The following is a 25,708-nucleotide window of genomic DNA, read 5'->3' as shown; positions in this document are numbered from 1 at the left end:
CCACGCTGTCCTCCCCACCACCCATGCTGTCTTCCCCACCACCCATGCTGTCTTCCCCACCACCCATGCTGTCCTCCCCACCACCCATGCTGTCCTCCCCACCACCCATGCTGTCCTCCCCACCACCCACGCTGTCCTCCCCACCACCCATGCTGTCTTCCCCACCACCCATGCTGTCCTCCCCACCACCCACGCTGTCCTCCCCACCACCCATGCTGTCTTCCCCACCACCCATGCTGTCTTCCCCCCCACCCCCGCTGTCTTCCCCACCACCCCCCCCTGTCTTCCCCACCACCCATGCTGTCTTCCCCACCACCCATGCTGTCGTCCCCACCACCCATGCTGTCCTCCTCACCACCCATGCTGTCCTCCCCACCACCCATGCTGTCCTCCCCACCACCCACGCTGTCCTCCCCACCACCCACGCTGTCCTCCCCACCACCCATGCTGTCCTCCCCACCACCCATGCTGTCCTCCCCACCACCCATGCTGTCTTCCCCACCACCCATGCTGTCCTCCCCACCACCCATGCTGTCTTCCCCACCACCCATGCTGTCCTCCCCACCACCCATGCTGTCCTCCCCACCACCCATGCTGTCTTCCCCACCACCCATGCTGTCCTCCCCACCACCCATGCTGTCTTCCCCACCACCCATGCTGTCCTCCCCACCACCCATGCTGTCTTCCCCACCACCCACGCTGTCCTCCCCACCACCCAGGCTGTCTTCCCCACCACCCATGCTGTCCTCCCCACCACCCATGCTGTCTTCCCCACCACCCATGCTGTCCTCCCCACCACCCATGCTGTCTTCCCCACCACCCATGCTGTCCTCCCCACCACCCATGCTGTCCTCCCCACCACCCATGCTGTCTTCCCCACCACCCATGCTGTCTTCCCCACCACCCATGCTGTCTTCCCCACCACCCACGCTGTCTTCCCCACCACCCACGCTGTCCTCCCCACCACCCATGCTGTCTTCCCCACCACCCACACTGTCCTCCCCACCACCCATGCTGTCTTCCCCACCACCCACGCTGTCCTCCCCATCACCCACGCTGTCCTCCCCACCACCCACGCTGTCCTCCCCACCACCCCCCCTGTCCTCCCCACCACCCACACTGTCTTCCCCACCACCCACACTGTCTTCCCCACCACCCACGCTGTCTTCCCCACCACCCATGCTGTCCTCCCCACCACCCATGCTGTCTTCCCCACCACCCACGCTGTCCTCCCCATCACCCATGCTGTCCTCCCCACCACCCATGCTGTCCTCCCCACCACCCATGCTGTCTTCCCCACCACCCATGCTGTCCTCCCCACCACCCATGCTGTCCTCCCCATCACCCATGCTGTCATCCCCACCACCCATGCGGTCCTCCCCACCACCCAGGCTGTCTTCCCCACCACCCACGCTGTCCTCCCCACCACCCACGCTGTCCTCCCCACCACCCATGCTGTCCTCCCCATCACCCATGCTGTCGTCCCCACCACCCATGCTGTCCTCCCCACCACCCATGCTGTCCTCCCCACCACCCATGCTGTCCTCCCCACCACCCACACTGTCCTCCCCACCACCCATTCTGTCCTCCCCATCACCCATGCTGTCCTCCCCACCACCCATGCTGTCCTCCCCACCACCCATGCTGTCCTCCCCACCACCCATGCTGTCCTCCCCCCCACCCATGCTGTCGTCCCCCCCACCCACGCTGTCCTCCCCACCACCCACGCTGTCCTCCCCACCACCCACGCTGTCCTCCCCACCACCCACGCTGTCCTCCCCACCACCCATGCTGTCCTCCCCATCACCCATGCTGTCCTCCCCACCACCCATGCTGTCCTCCCCACCACCCATGCTGTCCTCCCCATCACCCATGCTGTCGTCCCCACCACCCATGCTGTCCTCCCCACCACCCACGCTGTCCTCCCCACCACCCATGCTGTCTTCCCCACCACCCATGCTGTCCTCCCCACCACCCATGCTGTCCTCCCCACCACCCATGCTGTCTTCCCCACCACCCATGCTGTCCTCCCCACCACCCACGCTGTCCTCCCCACCACCCATGCTGTCCTCCCCACCACCCATGCTGTCCTCCCCACCACCCAAGCTGTCCTCCCCACCACCCATGCTGTCCTCCCCACCACCCATGCTGTCCTCCCCACCACCCATGCTGTCCTCCCCACCACCCACGCTGTCCTCCCCATCACCCATGCTGTCCTCCCCACCACCCATGCTGTCCTCCCCACCACCCATGCTGTCCTCCCCACCACCCATGCTGTCCTCCCCACCACCCACACTGTCCTCCCCACCACCCATGCTGTCCTCCCCACCACCCATGCAGTCATCCCCACCACCCAAGCTGTCCTCCCCACCACCCACGCTGTCCTCCCCACCACCCACGCTGTCCTCCCCACCACCCCTGCGGTCCTCCCCACCACCCATGCTGTCCTCCCCATCACCCATGCTGTCCTCCCCACCACCCATGCTGTCCGCCCCCCCCCCCACGCTGTCCTCCCCACCACCCACGCTGTCCTCCCCACCACCCATGCTGTCCTCCCCACCACCCATGCTGTCCTCCCCATCACCCATGCTGTCCTCCCCACCACCCATGCTGTCCTCCCCACCACCCATGCTGTCCTCCCCACCACCCATGCTGTCCTCCCCACCACCCATGCTGTCCTCCCCACCACCCACGCTGTCCTCCCCACCACCCATGCTGTCCTCCCCACCACCCATGCTGTCGTCCCCACCACCCATGCTGTCCTCCCCACCACCCATGCTGTCTTCCCCACCACCCCCGCTGTCTTCTCTTTTCAATATCTTTATCTTGTATCCTGGGCACTGCTTTCGGTCACAAACTCGTGAAAAGCATGAAATTCGTCTTCACTGACACTTCCATCTGTGTTAAAACTAAGACTTGGGAAGAGTCCCAATTCACTGAGGAGTTAGGTATTTCCTATCGCTAGGCATGGTGAACCAAGCGTACTGAGTTGGCACTCCCACAATACACTGCGGCCTCCCAGATTTCTTTTATACTGCTCACACAGACCTATTCTCTAACATGTAGGTCTACCAGCTTTCTCCTGCTAGATCTGAAGTCGCTAGAATTTTGGTGTATTATTACGGCACCAACACTGGTTTGCAAGTCGTAATATTACGGCACCAACAGTGAAAGGGTTGAAACTATATTGGACTATGAAACAAATTCCAACCACACAAAAGAGTGGAAAACTAATGTAAAGGACCTTCAAAGACCACAACATTGTATCACTCGCATCTGCCAGAAAAATGACAGAGTGGAAAATGAGAACCTTCAAATCTAGGAATGCCAAGCCCATGATGACTCTCTACAGATCGCTTGTTCTCTCTAGGCTGGAATATTGCCGCACACTAACAGTGCTGTTCAAGGAAGGTGAAATTGCAGACCTGGAGAGTGTACAGAGAACCTTCACAGCACACATAAGCATGATAAAACACCCAAATTACTGGAAACGGTTGAAGTCCCTTGATTTGTATTCCCTGGAACACAGGCTAGAAAGATACATGATAATATACACTTGGAAAATCCTAGAAGGACTAGTCCCAAATCAGCACATGAAAATCACTCCCTATGAAAGCGAAAGACTCGGCAGGAGAAGCAGCATCCCCAAAATGAAGAGCGGGGATGCCAAGAGTATGCCAAGAAACAACACAATAAGTGTCAGGAACCCAAGATTGTTCAACTGCCTCCCAGCATACATAAGGGGGATTACCAATAGACCGCTAGCTGTTTTCAAGACCCCTGGCTGTCTTCAAGGGGGAGCTGGACAGGCACCTAAAGTCAGTACCTGACCAGCCAGGTGGTGGTTACTACACTGGTTTACATGCAGCCAGCAGTAACAGCCTGGTTGATCAGGCCCTGATCCACCAGATGGCATGGTCACAGACTGGGTCACGGGGATGTTGACCCCTGAAACTTTCTGCGGGTATACTCCAGGTATACAGAGGAACTTTATACAAGAAGTGAGTGTATAAATCAATCAGACCAAAGAGACACCTCTCACGGGCCCAGAGTATGCTATGGAGAAGGAGCATAGACACAGGCGAGATTCCACAGTCACTAAAAACACCGGATATAGCCCCACTACATAAAGGTGGCAGCAAAGCAGTAGCTAAGAACTACAGACCAATAGCTTTAACGTTCCACACCATAAAAGTCTTTGACAGAGTTTTAAGCAGGATAGCAAACCACTTGGACTCCCAACAGTTGCACAATCCAGGGCAACATGGGTTCAGAGCAGGTCGCTCCTGCCTCTTGCAACTATTGGACCACTATGATATGGTCTTGGATGCACTGGAAAACAAACAGAATGCAGATGTAGTGTACACAGATTTAGTAAAAGCCTTTGACAAGTGCGATCATGGTATAATAGCACACAAAATGCATGCTAATGGGATAACTGGCAAAGTAGGCAGATGGATCTTCAACTTTCTAACAAATCAAACAAAGAGTAGTGGTAAACAGAGTTAAATCGGAAGCTACCATAGTGAAGAGGTCTGTTCCACACGGCACAGTACTCACACCTATCCTGTTTCTCATCCTCATATCAGACATAGACAGAGGCATAGACAGATGATACTAGGATCTGCATGAGAGTGTCATCCATTGAGGACACGGCAAAGCTCCAAGAAGATATAAACCAAGGTTTCCAGTGGGCAACAGAGAACAATATGATGTTTAATGAAGACAAATTCTAACTACTCTGTTATGGAAAACTGGAGGAAATAATAACTAGGACTGAGTATACTACAAACTCTAATTACTGGGTATGGGAGTAAATTCTTGGGTAACTTTGGGTAGAGATCATTTTGATAAGGACCTGCCTTGTATGGGCCAGTAGGCCTTCTGCAGTGTTCTTCCATTCTTATGTTCTTAACAGAGCAGAAAAGTAATGTGAAGGACCTGGGAGTGATAATGTCTGAAGACCTCACCTTCAAGGACCACAACAATGCCACTATCACATCTGCTAGGAAACTGATAGGATGGATAATGAGAACATTCAAGACAAGAGATGCTAAGCCAATGATGATCCTTTTTAAATCACTTGTTCTCTCTAAGCTGGAATACTGCTGTACATTAACATTCCCATTCAAGGTGAAATTGCTGATCTAGAGAATGTACAGAAAACCTTTACTGCACGTATAAGTTCCATCAAGCACCTTAAAGGCGAGAGAGATACATCACAATCTACACCTGGAAGATTCTGGAGGGACTGGTCCCTAATCTGCACACAGAAATCACTCCCTACGAAAGCAAAAGACTTGGCAGGTAATGCAACATACCCCCAGTGAAAAGTAGGCCCTGTCAATAGTACACTAGGAGAAAACACATTAAGTGTTTGTGGTCCAAGACTGTTCAACAGCCTCCCACCAGCCATAAGGGGAATTACCAATAGACCCCTGGTTGTCTTCAAGACCCCTGGTTGTCTTCAAGACCCCTGGCTGTCTTCAAGACACCTGGTTGTCAAGACCCCTGGTTGTCTTCAAGACCCCTGGCTGTCTTCAAGACCCCTGGTTGTCTTAAAGACCCCTGGTTGTCTTCAAGACCCCTGGTTGCCTTCAAGACCCCTGGGTGTCAAGACCCCTGGCTGTCTTCAAGACCCCTGGTTGTCTTCAAGACCCCTGGTTGTCTTCAAGACCCCTAGTTGTCTTCAAGACCCCTGGGTGTCTTCAAGACCCCTGGGTGTCTTCAAGACCCCTGGTTGTCTTCAAGACCCCTGGCTGTCTTCAAGACCCCTGGCTGTTTTCAAGACCCCTGGTTGTCTTCAAGACCCCTGGTTGTCTTCAAGACCCCTGGCTGTTTTCAAGACCCCTGGTTGTCTTCAAGACCCCTGGTTGTCTTCAAGACCCCTGGTTGTCAAGACCCCTGTCTGTCTTCAAGACCCCTGGTTGTCTTCAAGACCCCTGGCTGTTTTCAAGACCCCTGGTTGTCTTCAAGACCCCTGGTTGTCTTCAAGACACCTGGTTGTCTTCAAGACCCCTGGTTGTCTTCAAGACCCCTGGTTGTCTTCAAGACCCCTGGTTGTCTTCAAGACACCTGGTTGTCAAGACCCCTGGCTGTCTTCAAGACCCCTGGTTGTCTTCAAGACACCTGGTTGTCAAGACCCCTGGCTGTCTTCAAGACCCCTGGTTGTCTTCAAGACCCCTGGCTGTTTTCAAGACCCCTGGTTGTCTTCAAGACCCCTGGTTGTCTTCAAGACCCCTGGTTGTCTTCAAGACCCCTGGCTGTCTTCAAGACCCCTGGCTGTCTTCAAGAGGGAGCTGGACATATACCTAAAGTCAGTTCCGTATCAGCCGGACTATGTATGTTAGACTATGTGCAGCCAGCAGTAACAGCCTGGTTGATCAGGCCCTGATCCACCAGGCCGCCTGGTCATGGATCGGGCCGCAGGGGCGTTGCTCCCTGGAATACCCTCCAGGTAGGTAGCACCACAACATCTTATCTGGTCATCACCGGATAGTCACCAGGTCGTCACAAAGTCATCACCAGGTGGTCACGAGGTCGTCACCAGGTCATCACAGGGTCGTCACCAGGTCATCACCAGGTCAACACCAGGTCATCACTGGGACACCACCAGGTCAACACTGGGTCATCACCAGGTCTCCACTGGGTTGTCAAGTCGTCACCAGGTCATCAAGTCATCACCGGGTCATCATTAGGTCTTCACCTCTGTACATCTGTGCCAGACGGGTCAGCCTGGTGCCGCTGCCACTGCCGGGCAAGGACCTGGTGTCTCTGGGGTCGGCTAGGAGGCAGCTATGTGCAGCGCTGCCTGGCGCTGTCTCCGACGATATGCATGGTTCAAGGTGACGGTGAAGCGGCGGTAGTGGGAACACCTCGCCGCCGCCGCCGCTGTTACACACACCATTTTCATTCTGATAGACAATATAATAAATACGCTGTAATAACATTATTCTTATTGTTACAATTATTATTACTACTGTTAATTACAATTATTATTGCTATTATTTTTATAATTATTGTTACAGTCACTATCATAATTCATTTAACAATTATTATCACTATATATACAGTCAGTCCCCTTACAAACAACAGTGTTTGTCAGTGTAACAAACAACAGTGTCAGTGTAACAAACAACAGTGTCAGTGTAACAAACAAGTGTCTGTGTAACAACAGTGTTTGTAACAAAGCGTACCATCACTGACCGGTGTTTGTACGGTGGCTGGAGATGTGCCGCTGATGCGTACAGCGGTGCGTGTGGCAGTGTCGTCACGACTCAGTGCCAGGAAAAACGTGAGGATGCTCGTTTTGTTCTGCAACACCGCCTGGGGGGAAACAGCGGCTAACACAGCAGTAAAACATGTTTTAAAACGCAAATATTACTTTTTTAAAATGCACATATTAATCGTTTTAAAACAAATTCAGCCTCTCCTCACTTAACGACAGAGTTCCGTTCCTAAGACCACGTCAGTAAACGAATTCATCGCCAAGTGAGGAACACGCTATAGTGGTAGTGGGTTTGTGTCAACCATCTTTGATATTGTTTTAATGTCACCTTTGGACCATCTATAACATTTCTGCTATATTTTTAAATGTTTATACAGCAGTGTACAGGTCTCCCTCAACATTCGCGAGGGTTGGGGATCAAGAACCTCACGAATGTTGAAAAATCGCGAATGTTTGGTGCCCCAATATACTGTAGGGAAATATAATACAATACTGCTTCCTTAACCAATTGAACCATGAACAATCATAAAACACATTAAAACATCGTAAAATATTGTACTAGTGCCAGCCCTTTGGTAAAGAAGGTGAGAAAAACTATAGAATTCAAGAACGAACTCATAGCATAGTACCAAAGTGGAGGAGGAAGAGAGAGGGTAGATGCGCCTCCTCCAGTGATTCTACGATATGTACGATACTAAAGCAGAACAAGTCGATTAAGGCTATAGCGCCAGCCAGTGATAAAGTGTAGCATTAACAATGTAGCAAGTAAGTGAAGCGATTAATCAATAGAAAAAGGACAGCACGAACCAAACTCCTCCGATGTTGTTGGAGTTATATAGGGCGACTGATAACACCGCCACCTCTAGTCTCTACTGCCACCTCCACCACCATTATGTACGGCTTATGCTTCAGTGGCCCTTATTCACTCAACAACAACAACACAGCAAAACTCATGACATATTTAATGATGTATTTTATTCATTCTAGAGTATATGTCATGTTTCTATGTTATTAATATTGTTTATTATGCATATTAGATGAACTGGTGATAAATAAATAAACCGTAGAGTTTATATTAGTGTCATATTGAAGGACTATCTTGTCCTATCTCCAAACAAACTATGCCACTGCCACAATTTCTAACATATGTAATGGCACATTTAAATATGATTGTGCAGCTGGGAATTCACGAATGTTCGAAGCCCGCGAAAGTGGAAAACGCGTATGTTGAGGGAGACCTGTACTGGATATTGTAATAAACAGAACAGAGGAAATCAGCTCTAATATATACATTATTTAGGTATGCAAACTGGTCAGAGAGCCTGTCATAAGTCCGAGTCATAGGTAAACAAGTACGTCGTTAAGTGAGGAAAGGCTGTATTACTTGTTTTAAAACACATATACAGCCTCTCCTCACTTACCGACGTACTCGTTTACCGACAACTCGCAGTTACGACGGGTTCTCCAATGAGTCAGTATTTTATGCCATATGAGAACTTGGGTCATGGAAACTGGTGGCACCAGCAATGACAGTGCTGTGAGGTGGTGGCACCAGCGATGACAGTGCTGTCAGGTGGTGGCACCAGTGATGACTACTGTCAGGTGGCGGCACCAGTGATGACAATACTGTCAGGTGGTGGCACCAGTGATGACAGTGCCATCAGATTCCAGCACAAGTGACAGCAGTGCCATCAGATGACAGCACAAGCAACAGCAGTGCCATCAGATGACAGCACCAATGACAGCAGTGTCATCAGATGACAGCACCAGTGAAGGCAGTGCCATCAGATGACAGCACCAGTGACAGCAGTGCCATCAGATGACAGCACCAGTGAAGCCAGTGTCATCAGATAACAGCACAAGCAACAGCAGTGCCATCAGATGACAGCACCAATGACAGCAGTGCCATCAGATGAGAGCACAAGCAACATCAGTGCCATCAGATGACAGCAGTGTCATCATATGACAGCACCAGTGAAGGCAGTGCCATCAGATGACAGCATCAGTGACAGCAGTACCATCAGATAACAGCACCAGTGAGAGCGGCGCTATCAGATGATAGTGCCATTGAAGGCAGTGCCATCAGATGACAGCAGTAGCACAAGTGATGACATTGCTGTCAGGTGGTGGCACCAGTGACAACAGTGCCATCAGATGACAGCACCAGCAATGGCAGCACCATTAGACAACAGCAGCGGCACCAGCAATGACAGCGCCATCAGACAACAGCAGCAGTGCCAGTGATGACAGTGCCAACAGCAGCGGCACCAGCGATGACAGCACCATCAGAAGACAGCAGCGGCACCAGTGATGACAGTACCAACAGCAGTGGCACCAGCGATGACAGGGCCATCAGACGGCAGCAGCGACACCAGTGATGATAGTGCCAACAGCAGCGGCACCAGTGATGACACTGGAATCACTCACCGATCTCAAGAGACGGTTAACAAGGGCGGTGAAGCGAGCAGCATCATCAAGGCGCTTCTCTCGGGCCAGTCGTCGCTTGATCTTGTCCGCCACAGTGTTGTGATCATTGTTGAGCGGCGGCAGCAGTGACGGCACCTCATTAAGTAAACCTAACGCAAGCTGGAAGTGTTGTACCAGTCGATCTGTAAACAACATTATTACTGTTATCATTACTACTGATATAATTATTAGTCATTATTATTACTATTACTATTGATATTATTATTACTGTTATTACTATTGATATTATTACTATTCATATTATTTTTACTATTGATATCATCATTACTGTTACTATTATTAATACGACTAGTATTAATACAATGTTTCTAGAGGTAAAGAATAACTGGTAGATGATGTACAAGGAGCATATGAGAAAGAGAGAGAGAGAGAGAGAGAGAGAGAGAGAGAGAGAGAGAGAGAGAGAGAGAGAGAGAGAGACAGAGAGACAGAGAGAGACAGAGACAGAGAGAGACAAGAGAGAGAGAGACAAGAGAGAGAGACACAAGAGAGAGAGACAAGAGAGACAGACAAGAGAGACAGAGACAGACAGAGACAGAGAGGGAGCTGAGGGTTTATAAACCAGAGAGAGAGCTGAGGGTTTATAAACCAGAGAGAGAGCTGAGGGTTTATAAACCAGAGAGAGAGCTGAGGGTTTATAAACCAGAGAGAGAGCTGAGGGTTTATAAACCAGAGAGAGAGCTGAGGGTTTATAAACCAGAGAGAGAGCTGAGGGTTTATAAACCAGAGAGAGAGCTGAGGGTTTATAAACCAGAGAGAGAGCTGAGGGTTTATAAACCAGAGAGAGAGCTGAGGGTTTATAAACCAGAGAGAGAGCTGAGGGTTTATAAACCAGAGAGAGAGCTGAGGGTTTATAAACCAGAGAGAGAGCTGAGGGTTTATAAACCAGAGAGAGAGCTGAGGGTTTATAAACCAGAGAGAGAGCTGAGGGTTTATAAACCAGAGAGAGAGCTGAGGGTTTATAAACCAGAGAGAGAGCTGAGGGTTTATAAACCAGAGAGAGAGCTGAGGGTTTATAAACCAGAGAGAGAGCTGAGGGTTTATAAACCAGAGAGCTGAGGGTTTATAAACCAGAGAGAGAGCTGAGGGTTTATAAACCAGAGAGAGAGCTGAGGGTTTATAAACCAGAGAGAGAGCTGAGGGTTTATAAACTAGAGAGAGAGCTGAGGGTTTATAAACCAGAGAGAGAGCTGAGGGTTTATAAACCAGAGAGAGAGCTGAGGGTTTATAAACCAGAGAGAGAGCTGAGGGTTTATAAACCAGAGAGAGAGCTGAGGGTTTATAAACCAGAGAGAGAGCTGAGGGTTTATAAACCAGAGAGAGAGCTGAGGGTTTATAAACCAGAGAGAGAGCTGAGGGTTTATAAACCAGAGAGAGAGCTGAGGGTATATAAACCAGAGAGAGAGAGCTGAGGGTATATAAACCAGAGAGAGAGCTGAGGGTATATAAACCAGAGAGAGAGCTGAGGGTTTATAAACCAGAGAGCGTGCTGAGGGTTTATAAACCAGAGAGAGAGCTGAGGGTTTATAAACCAGAGAGAGAGCTGAGGGTTTATAAACCAGAGAGAGAGCTGAGGGTTTATAAACCAGAGAGAGAGCTGAGGGTATATAAACCAGAGAGAGAGCTGAGGGTTTATAAACCAGAGAGAGAGCTGAGGGTATATAAACCAGAGAGAGAGCTGAGGGTTTATAAACCAGAGAGAGAGCTGAGGGTTTACAAACCAGAGAGAGAGCTGAGGGTTTATAAACCAGAGAGAGAGCTGAGGGTTTACAAACCAGAGAGCTGAGGGTATATAAACCAGAGAGAGAGCTGAGGGTTTATAAACCAGAGAGAGAGCTGAGGGTTTATAAACCAGAGAGAGAGCTGAGGGTTTATAAACCAGAGAGAGAGCTGAGGGTTTATAAACCAGAGAGAGAGCTGAGGGTTTATAAACCAGAGAGAGAGCTGAGGGTTTATAAACCAGAGAGAGAGCTGAGGGTTTATAAACCAGAGAGAGAGCTGAGGGTTTATAAACCAGAGAGAGAGCTGAGGGTTTATAAACCAGAGAGAGAGCTGAGGGTTTACAAACCAGAGAGAGAGCTGAGGGTATATAAACCAGAGAGAGAGCTGAGGGTTTATAAACCAGAGAGAGAGCTGAGGGTTTATAAACCAGAGAGAGAGCTGAGGGTTTATAAACCAGAGAGAGAGCTGAGGGTTTATAAACCAGAGAGAGAGAGCTGAGGGTTTATAAACCAGAGAGAGAGCTGAGGGTTTATAAACCAGAGAGAGAGCTGAGGGTTTACAAACCAGAGAGAGAGCTGAGGGTATATAAACCAGAGAGAGAGCTGAGGGTTTATAAACCAGAGAGAGAGCTGAGGGTATATAAACCAGAGAGAGAGCTGAGGGTTTATAAACCAGAGAGAGAGCTGAGGGTTTATAAACCAGAGAGAGAGCTGAGGGTATATAAACCAGAGAGAGAGCTGAGGGTATATAAACCAGAGAGAGAGCTGAGGGTTTATAAACCAGAGAGAGAGCTGAGGGTTTATAAACCAGAGAGAGAGCTGAGGGTATATAAACCAGAGAGAGAGCTGAGGGTATATAAACCAGAGAGAGAGCTGAGGGTATATAAACCAGAGAGAGAGCTGAGGGTTTATAAACCAGAGAGAGAGCTGAGGGTTTATAAACTAGAGAGAGAGCTGAGGGTTTATAAACCAGAGAGAGAGCTGAGGGTTTATAAACCAGAGAGAGAGCTGAGGGTTTATAAACCAGAGAGAGAGCTGAGGGTTTATAAACTAGAGGAGGAGGGGGTAGTTAGACTAACACATAAACAACTATTAATAGAACGATGGGCTAGAGGAGAGGTAATGAGGTCGAGGAGGTATGGGGGTAGATTTAGAAATAGTATTAGAATGTTCGGTGGAAAAAAACCATACCACGGGTGGTATTTTTTTTTTTTTTAATATTTTTGAGTGTCTGGAATGGATTAATTGAATTTACATTATTTCTCATGGGAAATATTAACAAAAATTACAGGTTCTACTGTAATAGGGTGGGTGAGGGAGGGAAAACCCAGGTTCCACTGTAATAGGGTGGGTGCGGTAGGGAAAACCCAGGTTCCACTGTAACAGGGTGGGTGTGGGAGGGAAAACCCAGGTTCCACTGTAATAGGGGGGGTGGGGGAGGGAAAACCCAGGTTCCACTGTAATAGGGTGGGTGTGGGAGGGAAAACCCAGGTTCCACTGTAACAGGGTGGGTGTGGGAGGGAAAACCCAGGTTCTACTGTAATAGGGTGGGTGCGGGAGGGAAAACCCAGGTTCCACTGTAATAGGGTGGGTGCGGGAGGGATAAAACAGGTTCTACTGTAATAGGGTGGGTGTGGGAGGGAAAACCCAGGTTCCACTGTAATAGGGTGGGTGTGGGAGGGAAAACCCAGGTTCCACTGTAATAGGGTGGGTGTGGGAGGGAAGTGGAGTGACTGGTGGAATGATGAGGTAAAGAGAGCAGTAAGAGTGAAGAGGTTAGCATATGAGAGGTTTGTACAAAGTGATACAAGGAGGGACGAATACACCTACCATCCGACTTACGACCTGCTCGACTTACGACCACTTGACTTACGACCGTGTTTTTTATGCCAAATTTCTGGGAAATAAACCAGTATTTGTGTTGTACACAGTGTTTATCCTAAACCTTATAGTATAAAATACTAACAGCATAAAAAGTAAAGTAAAACATGAAATACCAAAATAAAACAATAAAATAAAGTCATTACAAAAATGTTTTGTTGATATTCAGTAGTAAAGTTCAACTTACGACCATTTCGACTTACGACCGGTTTCTCGGAACCGAACTCGGTTGTATGTCGGATGGTAGGTGTATATGGAGAGAAAAAGAGAAGTTAAGAGAGTGGCAAAGGAGTAAAACGAGAGCAAATAAGAAAGTGGGAGGGATACTATCAACAAATTTTGTTGAGAGCAAAAAAAATTTTTGGAGATTAATAATTTGTGAAAGCCTAGGGACCATATGGCTTTAACAGTTTATTTCAGGATTTCAGCATGATACAATGTCTGTACAAAGGTGAATGACATTGAGGTATGCATGCATAAAGCACATGAATATGCGGAGCATTTCCTGCAAACTTAAAAATAAACTTAACCCTTTCAGGGTCCAGATCCCTGATCTGAAACTTGTCCGCAGGCTCTAAGAATTTTCAAAAAAAAATTTTTGTTAGTTTTTCTTATGAAATGGTAGAGAATCTTTTTCTGAAGGTAATAAAACAAAAAGTATGAAATTTGATGGAAAACTGACTAAATTACACCATTGCAAATTTTGCTGCATCAGCAATATTTATGCATCTGTCAGTTTGCCCACTTTGACTCCCATTTTAGGCCAATTACATTATTCCAGTCGCCCAAATTCTTAGCTATTTCGCTAGTATTAGTTCTATTTTATCGACTGAACACAAGAAATTGCCCAGTCAACTGTTTCAACTACCCAATAAAGTGATTGGAAATTGGTAATTTGGCAAATTTCACACAAAGTTCAAAATATTCCAATTTCAAAATAGGCTCCACAATAAACAATGCAGACATTCCTGGCACTAAAATAACATTTCCTCTGTTCATTAGTTACATTTCCAGACTTTACAAATAAATTCCATTTTGATTTTTTATTCACATAATGAATTTTTATTCACACCAAAAAATAGAAGATTTTCTGTTATGCAATATTGTAATATTTGTATAAATAATATCAACATATTCATGAATACACATTAGATCCACCAGCTGATGTGTACTGGATGCATGATGTCATTTGTTTACTCTTGAACATCGACAAAAATCGAACATTTCCGTTACTTTGAGCTCAGTTTCAAGCCATTTTCAGTACTAAAACCAATCAAAATCATCTCTACTTCTGTAATACTATATCTTCCATTCTATCAACTGAGACCAAGAAACCGTGAATACAACTGTAATAAAATACAAAAAACACTGCAAAATTGCTGTTTTAATCCAAAAATACGGTCGCAGTTTTTTTCCTCATTATGCACTGTGTGCTGCAGGATTTGTTTTGTGTAGTGCACACTTACCACATAGATGTGTTCTCTCATATCTAGGCCCAAATTTACCGCTCACAGCTTATCTGAGTGAGCTGAGCTCATGGTGCAGAACTACGGCTTGGACACTGGCTTCAAAGCCGTAGAACTATGGGACGGACCATCAAAGGGTTAAGATTAGTAAGGCAATGAGAATTTGAGTAATCTTGGACATACAGTCACTTGGGTGAGTCTAAGTATAAATTTAGGAGTTATAATGAATACAAGAGAATTGAATATTCTATTAGTACATACTATATGACTTTTATCAAGTTTAATAATTTAAGGAATTACAGGTTCCTTCATGTTAAGTAAAAGGGCACAAGTGCAACTAATGTGGCATTTTATTGTGGCAACGTTTTGCTCTCCAATAAAATGTCACATTAGTTGTACGTACTTGTGTCCTTTTACTTAACATATTGTTGGTAATTCTACTAATATTAATAGTTTTCTCCATGGTGAAGTGGAACAGAATTCTTCCTGTGTAAGCCATACATGTCGTAAGAGGCAACTGAAATACAGGGAGGAAGGGGCTAGTGACCCCTTCTCCTGCATATATTACTAATTTTAAAAAGAGAGACTTTTGCTTTTCTTTTTAGGTCACCTTCCTCGGTGAATGACGGCCAGTTTGTTGAAAGAAGAAGAATTACAGATCTGATTGTGTTTATAAACGATGAGAATTCTAGCAATGTTTTCATGTTTGGGAGGATTACAGATATTAAGAATAAGAGAAGAGTTATTGGATGAGCAGCTGGAGGTATCAAGAAGCTGGAGGGAATATTTTGAAGAATTATTAAATGCTGATGAAGAAACAAAGTGATTTCATGCATTGGCTCAGTTGGTAGTGACCTCGTCTTGCACAGTGGGTGTCTGGGTTCAATCCCCGGCATGGGTGGAAATGCTGGGCATATTTCCTTACACCTGCTCTCCCTGTTCATCTAGCAGCAAATAGGTACCTGGGTAAACCATACCCCCGGCCGGGATTGAACCCGCGGTCATAGAGTCTCAAAACTCCAGCCCGTCGCGTTAGCCACTAGACCAGCTAGCCACAATAAGATTCATCCAACTAGGTATATTTCTACACCATAGGAAAGTTAGCACAGGCACCTCTGTGACCACAAATGCAAGTTTTTACAGACGAATCTCCAGCTAGCGTGGCCGTGACGAACTCTAGCTCAAGTCCCTTCACTGCCGTCAACATGACTCAAGAAATCGTAATGACACGATTGCAAATAAACCATACCCCCGGCCGGGATTGAACCCGCGGTCATAGAGTCTCAAAACTCCAGCCCGTCGCGTTAGCCACTAGACCAGCTAGCCACAATAAGATTCATCCAACTAGGTATATTTCTACACCATAGGAAAGTTAGCACAGGCACCTCTGTGACCACAAATGCAAGTTTTTACAGACGAATCTCCAGCTAGCGTGGCCGTGACGAACTCTAGCTCAAGTCCCTTCACTGCCGTCAACATGACTCAAGAAATCGTAATGACACGATTGCAAATAAACCATACCCCCGGCCGGGATTGAACCCGCGGTCATAGAGTCTCAAAACTCCAGCCCGTCGCGTTCTTGAGTCATGTTGACGGCAGTGAAGGGACTTGAGCTAGAGTTCGTCACGGCCACGCTAGCTGGAGATTCGTCTGTAAAAACTTGCATTTGTGGTCACAGAGGTGCCTGTGCTAACTTTCCTATGGTGTAGAAATATACCTAGTTGGATGAATCTTATTGTGGCTAGCTGGTCTAGTGGCTAACGCGACGGGCTGGAGTTTTGAGACTCTATGACCGCGGGTTCAATCCCGGCCGGGGGTATGGTTTATTTGCAATCGTGTCATTACGATTTCTTGAGTCATGTTAGGTAACTGGGTGCTAGTTACCTTACACCTGCTCTCCCTGTTCACCTAACAGTAAGTAGGTACCTGGGTGTTAGTGGACTGGTGTGGGTGGCATCCTGGGGATAAAATTAACCCAAGTTGTGGGAAATGCTGTGCATAACCAGGGACTTTCTATATAGTATGTCACTGATGTCAGCTATGGTCTATATAAGTTGTATCATGGGTGATACCTTCCAAGACCTGCCATGGATGCCCTAAACTGTGGATAGTAGTCAACCCTATGTATAAGTCATTTTTCGTTGACATACATACCTATGATTAAGTTTAATTGATAAATTACGCACAATAAGTAGAGAATTATCACTTCTACCATCACTACTTTTGTACTTTGAGGCCATCATTAAGTAAAATTAAGGCTTATTTTCAGGCCATGTAAACTGCAGATAACTGAATCCACGGATGCAAAGATCCTATTGTACAGTGGACCCCCGGTTAACGATATTTTTTCACTTCAGAAGTATGTTCAGGTGCCAGTACTGACCGAATTTGTTCCCATAAGAAATATTGTGAAGTAGATTAGTCCATTTCAGACCCCCAAACATACACGTACAAACGCACTTACATAAATACACTTACATAATTGGTCGCATTCGGAGGTAATCGTTATGCAGGGGTCCACTGTATTTATAGATGGAGTTATAAGAGAAGTGAATGTTCGGCAAGATACTATATGGAATTAAGAGATAAAGAATCTAACACAAAGTGGAAGTTGTTACAGTTGATCTTTGCTGATGATACTGTACTTTCAAACAAATACAAATTTGTATATTTCCCACAGTATACAATTATGTGGTCGGCATTTAACAAAATACTGTCAGGAGCAAAATAAAGCCACTAGCATGTGGTGTACTTTTGGGCAGACTAATTCTAGGGCTTAAAGACTACTGAAGAACTAGAGATTGGCTATTAAGTAGCAGTTTGTAAATGTACCAAAAAAAAAGTGGTAATCAGATGAACAAAAGAACAATTTTAGGTATACATTAATACAAAAAAAAGAGATGAAGATAAATGAACAAAAGTACAATTTAAGTATGTATTAATACTACTTTAAACAGATACAGTGATCTTCAGTTAAGTGGGACGTCTCGAGCAGTATCAAACTGACTTGACATCATCAGTTTTAGAGAAAAGTTATGAGAGATTGTGAAGACACAGCAACTTACTTTCAGTACAAATATAATGGAACAAAATGGGTAATTGTCTATGAGAGATTGAGGAAGACGAGTTGCAGAGGATGATGGACGAATCTATAATAATAATAATAATAATAATAATAATAATAATAATAATAATAATAATAAATTATTTACTACCAGTACATGATACAACTTATACAGACCATAGCTGACACCTATGACATACTACTGTATAGAAAGTTCCTTGTTATGCTGAGCACTTCCCACAACTTAGGTTAATTCTGCCCCAGGATGTGACCCACACCAGTCCACTAACACCCAGGATGTGACCTACACCAGTCCACTAACACCCAGGATGTGACCCACACCAGTCCACTAACACCCAGGATGTGACCCACACCAGTCCACTAACACCCAGGATGTGACCCACACCAGTCCACTAACACCCAGGATGTGACCCACACCAGTCCACTAACACCCAGGATGTGACCCACACCAGTCCACTAACACCCAGGATGTGACCCACACCAGTCCACTAACACCCAGGATGCCACCCACACCAGTCCACTAACACCCAGGATGTGACCCACACCAGTCCACTAACACCCAGGATGCCACCCACACCAGTCCACTAACACCCAGGATGTGACCCACACCAGTCCACTAACACCCAGGATGTGACCCACACCAGTCCACTAACACCCAGGATGTGACCCACACCAGTCCACTAACACCCAGGATGTGACCCACACCAGTCCACTAACACCCAGGATGTGACCCACACCAGTCCACTAACACCCAGGATGTGACCCACACTAGTCCACTAACACCCAGGATGTGACCCACACCAGTCCACTAACACCCAGGATGTGACCCACACCAGTCCACTAACACCCAGGATGTGACCCACACCAGTCCACTAACACCCAGGATGTGACCCACACCAGTCCACTAACACCCAGGATGTGACCCACACCAGTCCACTAACACCCAGGATGTGACCCACACCAGTCCACTAACACCCAGGATGTGACCCACACCAGTCCACTAACACCCAGGATGTGACCCACACCAGTCCACTAACACCCAGGATGTGACCCACACCAGTCCACTAACACCCAGGTACCTACTTGCTGCTAGGTGAACACTAACAGACGGTGTCAGTGTAATAAAAGACTGGAGGGAGGAAGTGAACGTATTCGAATACAGTGGACCCCCGGTTAACGATATTTTTTCATTCCAGAAGTATGTTCAGGTGCCAGTACTGACCGAATTTGTTCCCATAAGAAATATTGTGAAGTAGATTAGTCCATTTCAGACCCAAAAACATACACGTACAAACGCACTTACATAAATACACTTACATAATTGGTCGCATTTGGAGGTGATCGTTAAGCGGGGGTCCACTGTATTTGGGATTTGTCAGTGGATGATGGGTCTACGAGAGACCAGGTGAACCATACAGCAGAACAGGGGAAAAGTGAGTGGTTCACTGAGGAGTCTGTGGAGATGGATATAGGTGTGATGCATGGGTTCAATAATGGGTTCAAGGAAGGTTCAAGGAAGATTCAAGAAAGGGTCAAGGAAGGTTCAAGGAAGGTTCAAGGAAGATTCAAGAAAGGGTCAAGGAAGGTTCAAGGAAGGTTCAAGGAAGATTCAAGAAAGGGTCAAGGAAGGTTCAAGGAAGGTTCCAGGTTCAATGAAAGTGCCAAGGTTCAATGAAGGTTCAAGGGACAAGGAAGGTTCAAAGAAGGTTCAAGGCAGGTTCAAAGAAGGTTTAAGGAAGGTTTATGGAAAGGTCAAGCAAAGTTCAAAGACAGTTCACTAAATGCTTATCAAAAATTTAATAAAATTTCAATCAGCTCCAGCACCATGGATCAAAGACCTAGCAAGGTTCAACTCAAGGTTTAATATAGCCCCATCAATGAGGTTCAAGAACCCAGCAAGGTTCAACTCAGCATCATGGATCAAGAACCCAGCAAGGTTCAACGCAGCTCCAGCACCGAGGATCAAGAACCCAGCAAGGTTCAACACAGCATCATGGATCAAGAACCCAGCAAGGTTCAACACAGCACCATGGATCAAGAACCCAGCAAGGTTCAACACAGCTCCAGCACCGAGGATCAAGAACCCAGCAAGGTTCAACACAGCTCCAGCACCGAGGATCAAGAACCCAGGAAGGTTCAACTCAGCACCATGGATCAAGAACCCAGCAAGGTTCAACTCAGCACCATGGATCAAGAACCCAGGAAGGTTCAACTCAGCACCATGGATCAAGAACCCAGCAAGGTTCAACTCAGGATCAAGAACCCAGCAAGGTTCAACACAGCTCCAGCACCGAGGATCAAGAACCCAGCAAGGTTCAATGCAGCTCCAGCACTGAGGATCAAGAACCCAGCAAGGTTCAACTCAGCACCATGGATCAAGAACCCAGCAAGGTTCAACTCAGCACCATGGATCAAGAACCCAGCAAGGTTCAACTCAGCACCATGGATCAAGAACCCAGCAAGGTTCAACTCAGCACCATGGATCAAGAACCCAGCAAGGTTCAACTCAGCACCATGGATCAAGAACCTGGGAAGGTTCAACTCAGCACCATGGATCAAGAACCCAGCAAGGTTCAACTCAGCACCATGGATCAAGAACCCAGCAAGGTTCAACTCAGCACCATGGATCAAGAACCCAGCAAGGTTCAACTCAGCACCAAGGATCAAGAACCCAGCAAGGTTCAACACAGCTCCAGCACCAAGGATCAAGAACCCAGCAAGGTTCAACTCAGCACCGAGGATCAAGAACCCAGCAAGGTTCAACACAGCTCCAGCACCAAGGATCAAGAACCCAGCAAGGTTCAACTCAGCACCATGGATCAAGAACCCAGCAGGGTTCAACACAGCTCCAGCACCAAGGATCAAGAACCCAGCAAGGTTCAACTCAGCACCATGGATCAAGAACCCAGCAAGGTTCAACTCAGCACCGAGGATCAAGAACCCAGCAAGGTTCAACACAGCTCCAGCACCAAGGATCAAGAACCCAGCAAGGTTCAACTCAGCACCGAGGATCAAGAACCCAGCAAGGTTCAACACAGCTCCAGCACCAAGGATCAAGAACCCAACAAGGTTCAACACAGCACCATGGATCAAGAACCCAGCAAGGTTCAACACAGCTCCAGCACCGAGGATCAAGAACCCAGCAAGGTTCAACACAGCTCCAGCACCGAGGATCAAGAACCCAGGAAGGTTCAACTCAGCACCGAGGATCAAGAACCCACCAAGGTTCAACACAGCTCCAGCACAAAGGATCAAGAACCCAGCAAGGTTCAACACAGCTCCAGCACCGAGGATCAAGAACCCAGGAAGGTTCAACACCGCTCCAGCACTGAGGATCAAGAACCAAGCAAGGTTCAACTCAGCACCGAGGATCAAGAACCCAGCAAGGTTCAACACAGCTCCAGCACAAAGGATCAAGAACCCAGCAAGGTTCAACACAGCTCCAGCACCGAGGATCAAGAACCCAGGAAGGTTCAACTCAGCACCGAGGATCAAGAACCCACCAAGGTTCAACACAGCTCCAGCACAAAGGATCAAGAACCTAGCAAGGTTCAACACAGCTCCAGCACCAAGGATCAAGAACCCAGCAAGGTTCAACACAGCTCCAGCACCGAGGATCAAGAACCCAGGAAGGTTCAACACAGCTCCAGCACCGAGGATCAAGAACCCAGCAAGGTTCAACACAGCTCCAGCACCGAGGATCAAGAACCCAGCAAGGTTCAACACAGCTCCAGCACCGAGGATCAAGAACCCAGCAAGGTTCAACACAGCTCCAGCACCGAGGATCAAGAACCCAGCAAGGTTCAACACAGCTCCAGCACCGAGGATCAAGAACCCAGGAAGGTTCAACTCAGCACCATGGATCAAGAACCCAGCAAGGTTCAACTCAGCACCGAGGATCAAGAACCCAGCAAGGTTCAACACAGCTCCAGCACCAAGGATCAAGAACCCAGCAAGGTTCAACACAGCTCCAGCACCGAGGATCAAGAACCCAGCAAGGTTCAACACAGCTCCAGCACCGAGGATCAAGAACCCAGGAAGGTTCAACTAGTTATTAAACTCACCATCATTAAGACCAGTAACGTGGGCACAAAGTCTCTTCAACAGGGTGTTAGAAGCGTCCATCATGGCTGCTAACTACCCAATTAACTCTCTTAATTGCCACAATAAACACTAATAACTCTCCCGCCAGACTCCTCAACTGCCGCCATTTATGCTCTGTTTGTTTATATCCGCGAGGAGACCTGCTATTGGTCGCTCGGGAGAGACACAGCCAATCACGGCTACTCTTTGGTTTCGCATTGTTTTGGTCAGGTTTGAAAGCAGCGATACTATTGGGTGCCCCAGAGACGACAGCCAATCAAGAGGTAGGATGACACTTGCAGCATCTGCTAGATATTGATGAATTTTTTAAAAATATTTTTATAATAATAAATATAATAATCATCATGATATAAATGAATAGTTTAAATGACTCATTACTTAGTTTTTGTACGTTATTTAAAATTATGTTGAACAATGCTGAAACTACCTTAAAATAAAATTACATTGCTATTATTATTATTATTATTATTACTATTATAATACTTCTTCATTCTCTATCTTCCATCTCTTCTCAGTCATGATAGAAGGTAGTCAGTACCTCAGTCATGATAGCCCCTCAAGGAAGGTTCCTTGATGTTGGTGAGGGGCTCTTGATTTAGGGAATTGGATCTGTGCTCCAGTTCCCTGAATTAAGCCTGAATGCCTTCCACATCCCCCCCCCCTGGGCGCTGTATAATCCTCCGGGTTTAGCGCTTCCCCTTGATTATAATAATAATAATAATCAGTCATGATAGAAGGTAGTCAGTACCACAGTCATGATAGAAGGTAGTCAGTACCTCAGTCATGATAGAAGGTAGTCAGTACCTCAGTCATGATAGAAGGTAGTCAGTACCACAGTCATGATAGAAGGTAGTCAGTACCTCAGTCATAATAGAAGGTAGTCAGTACCTCAGTCATGATAGAAGGTAGTCAGTACCTCAGTCATGATAGAAGGTAGTCAGTACCTCAGTCATGATAGAAGGTAGTCAGTACCACAGTCATGATAGAAGGTAGTCAGTACCTCAGTCATGATAGAAGGTAGTCAGTACCTCAGTCATGATAGAAGGTAGTCAGTACCTCAGTCATGATAGAAGGTAGTCAGTACCTCAGTCATGATAGAAGGTAGTCAGTACCTCAGTCATGATAGAAGGTAGTCAGTACCTCAGTCATGATAGAAGGTAGTCAGTACCTCAGTCATGATAGAAGGTAGTCAGTACCTCAGTCATGATAGAAGGTAGTCAGTACCTCAGTCATGATAGAAGGTAGTCAGTACCTCAGTCATGATAGAAGGTAGTCAGTACCTCAGTCATGATAGAAGGTAGTCAGTACCTCAGTCATGATAGAAGGTAGTCAGTACCTCAGTCATGATAGAAGGTAGTCAGTACCTCAGTCATGATAGAAGGTAGTCAGTACCTCAGTCATGATAGAAGGTAGTCAGTACCTCAGTCATGATAGAAGGTAGTCAGTACCTCAGTCATGATAGAAGGTAGTCAGTACCTCAGTCATGATAGAAGGTAGTCAGTACCTCAGTCATGATAGAAGGTAGTCAGTACCTCAGTCATGATAGAAGGTAGTCAGTACCTCAGTCATGATAGAAGGTAGTCAGTACCTCAGTCATGATAGAAGGTAGTCAGTACCTCAGTCATGATAGAAGGTAGTCAGTACCTCAGTCATGATAGAAGGTAGTCAGTACCTCAGTCATGATAGAAGGTAGTCAGTACCTCAGTCATGATAGAAGGTAGTCAGTACCTCAGTCATGATAGAAGGTAGTCAGTACCTCAGTCATGATAGAAGGTAGTCAGTACCTCAGTCATGATAGAAGGTAGTCAGTACCTCAGTCATGATAGAAGGTAGTCAGTACCTCAGTCATGATAGAAGGTAGTCAGTACCTCAGTCATGATAGAAGGTAGTCAGTACCTCAGTCATGATAGAAGGTAGTCAGTACCTCAGTCATGATAGAAGGTAGTCAGTACCTCAGTCATGATAGAAGGTAGTCAGTACCTCAGTCATGATAGAAGGTAGTCAGTACCTCAGTCATGATAGAAGGTAGTCAGTACCTCAGTCATGATAGAAGGTAGTCAGTACCTCAGTCATGATAGAAGGTAGTCAGTACCTCAGTCATGATAGAAGGTAGTCAGTACCTCAGTCATGATAGAAGGTAGTCAGTACCTCAGTCATGATAGAAGGTAGTCAGTACCTCAGTCATGATAGAAGGTAGTCAGTACCTCAGTCATGATAGAAGGTAGTCAGTACCTCAGTCATGATAGAAGGTAGTCAGTACCTCAGTCATGATAGAAGGTAGTCAGTACCTCAGTCATGATAGAAGGTAGTCAGTACCTCAGTCATGATAGAAGGTAGTCAGTACCTCAGTCATGATAGAAGGTAGTCAGTACCTCAGTCATGATAGAAGGTAGTCAGTACCTCAGTCATGAGAGAAGGTAGTCAGTACCTCAGTCATGATAGAAGGTAGTCAGTACCTCAGTCATGATAGAAGGTAGTCAGTACCTCAGTCATGATAGAAGGTAGTCAGTACCACAGTCATGATAGAAGGTAGTCAGTACCTCAGTCATGATAGAAGGTAGTCAGTACCTCAGTCATGATAGAAGGTAGTAAGTACCTCAGTCATGATAGAAGGTAGTCAGTACCTCAGTCATGATAGAAGGTAGTAAGTACCTCAGTCATGATAGAAGGTAGTCAGTACCTTAGTCATGATAGAAGGTAGTCAGTACCACAGTCATGATAGAAGGTAGTCAGTACCGCAGTCATGACAGGAGGTAGTCAGTACCTCAGTCATGATAGAAGGTAGTCAGTACCTCAGTCATGATAGAAGGTAGTCAGTACCTCAGTCATGATAGAAGGTAGTCAGTACCACAGTCATGATAGAAGGTAGTCAGTACCTCAGTCATGATGGAAGGTAGTCAGTACCTCAGTCATGATGGAAGGTAGTCAGTGAATCGGTCTTCACATGATCACGGAATCCAATCACTGCCAATATTTGTTGTTTTTGTAGTTATGGTAATACAAGGTAGTGAGGTTAATAATAGGCTTAGAATTGAGCTTATGTTTATTGGGGCAAAAATGCTACATAGTGAGTTTGGTGAGTGTTATGTCTACACCAAGGCCTTAGGCCTAGTGAGTTGCAAGGACATCTGATTTGTACTGTGGGTGTCCAGATAATGAGGGTTTGATGCACAAGTTCTAGAGGCAAGTTGCAAAATATGAAGGACTGAAGAGGGGGTTTACACTGATACAAGGTAATCAGTCCCTCAGTCATGAAAGAAGGCAGTCAGTACCTCAGTCATGATGGAAGGTAGTCAGTACCTCAGTCATGATAGAAGGTAGTCAGTCCCTCAGTCATGAAAGAAGGCAGTCAGTACCTCAGTCATGATGGAAGGTAGTCAGTACCTCAGTCATGATAGAAGGTAGTCAGTCCCTCAGTCATGAAAGAAGGCAGTCAGTACCTCAGTCATGATGGAAGGTAGTCAGTACCTCAGTCATGATGGAAGGTAGTCAGTACCTCAGTCATGATAGAAGGTAGTCAGTACCTCAGTCATGATAGAAGGTAGTCAGTACCTCAGTCATGATGGAAGGTAGTCAGTACCTCAGTCATGATGGAAGGTAGTCAGTACCTCAGTCATGATGGAAGGTAGTCAGTACCTCAGTCATGATAGAAGGTAGTCAGTACCTCAGTTATGATAGAAGGTAGTCAGTACCTCAGTCATGATAGAAGGTAGTCAGTCCCTCAGTCATGATAGAA

General features: G+C 46.7%; 1 protein-coding gene across 2 annotated transcripts in view; it reads right to left on the bottom strand.

Moving 5' to 3' along the window:
• Nucleotides 1–22,114, bottom strand: part of LOC128701032 (gamma-tubulin complex component 3 homolog) — an 87,708-nt gene extending 65,594 nt beyond the window's left edge. For both annotated transcript variants that reach the window (XM_070079858.1, XM_070079859.1), the window contains exons 1-4: nt 21,933–22,114; nt 9,656–9,837; nt 7,207–7,326; nt 6,707–6,914 (exon numbers count right to left, since the gene is read on the bottom strand). In XM_070079858.1, coding sequence (XP_069935959.1) covers nt 6,707–6,914; nt 7,207–7,326; nt 9,656–9,837; nt 21,933–21,996 — 574 coding nt within the window. In that variant the 5' untranslated portion in view covers nt 21,997–22,114. The remainder of the gene's footprint in view (nt 1–6,706; nt 6,915–7,206; nt 7,327–9,655; nt 9,838–21,932) is intronic.
• Between the last annotated feature and the right edge of the window lie 3,594 nt (nt 22,115–25,708).

Source organism: Cherax quadricarinatus, unplaced genomic scaffold, assembly GCF_038502225.1.
Source record: "Cherax quadricarinatus isolate ZL_2023a unplaced genomic scaffold, ASM3850222v1 Contig30, whole genome shotgun sequence".
Classification (NCBI taxonomy): domain Eukaryota; kingdom Metazoa; phylum Arthropoda; class Malacostraca; order Decapoda; family Parastacidae; genus Cherax; species Cherax quadricarinatus.
This window is presented reverse-complemented; position numbering and strand designations above follow the sequence as displayed.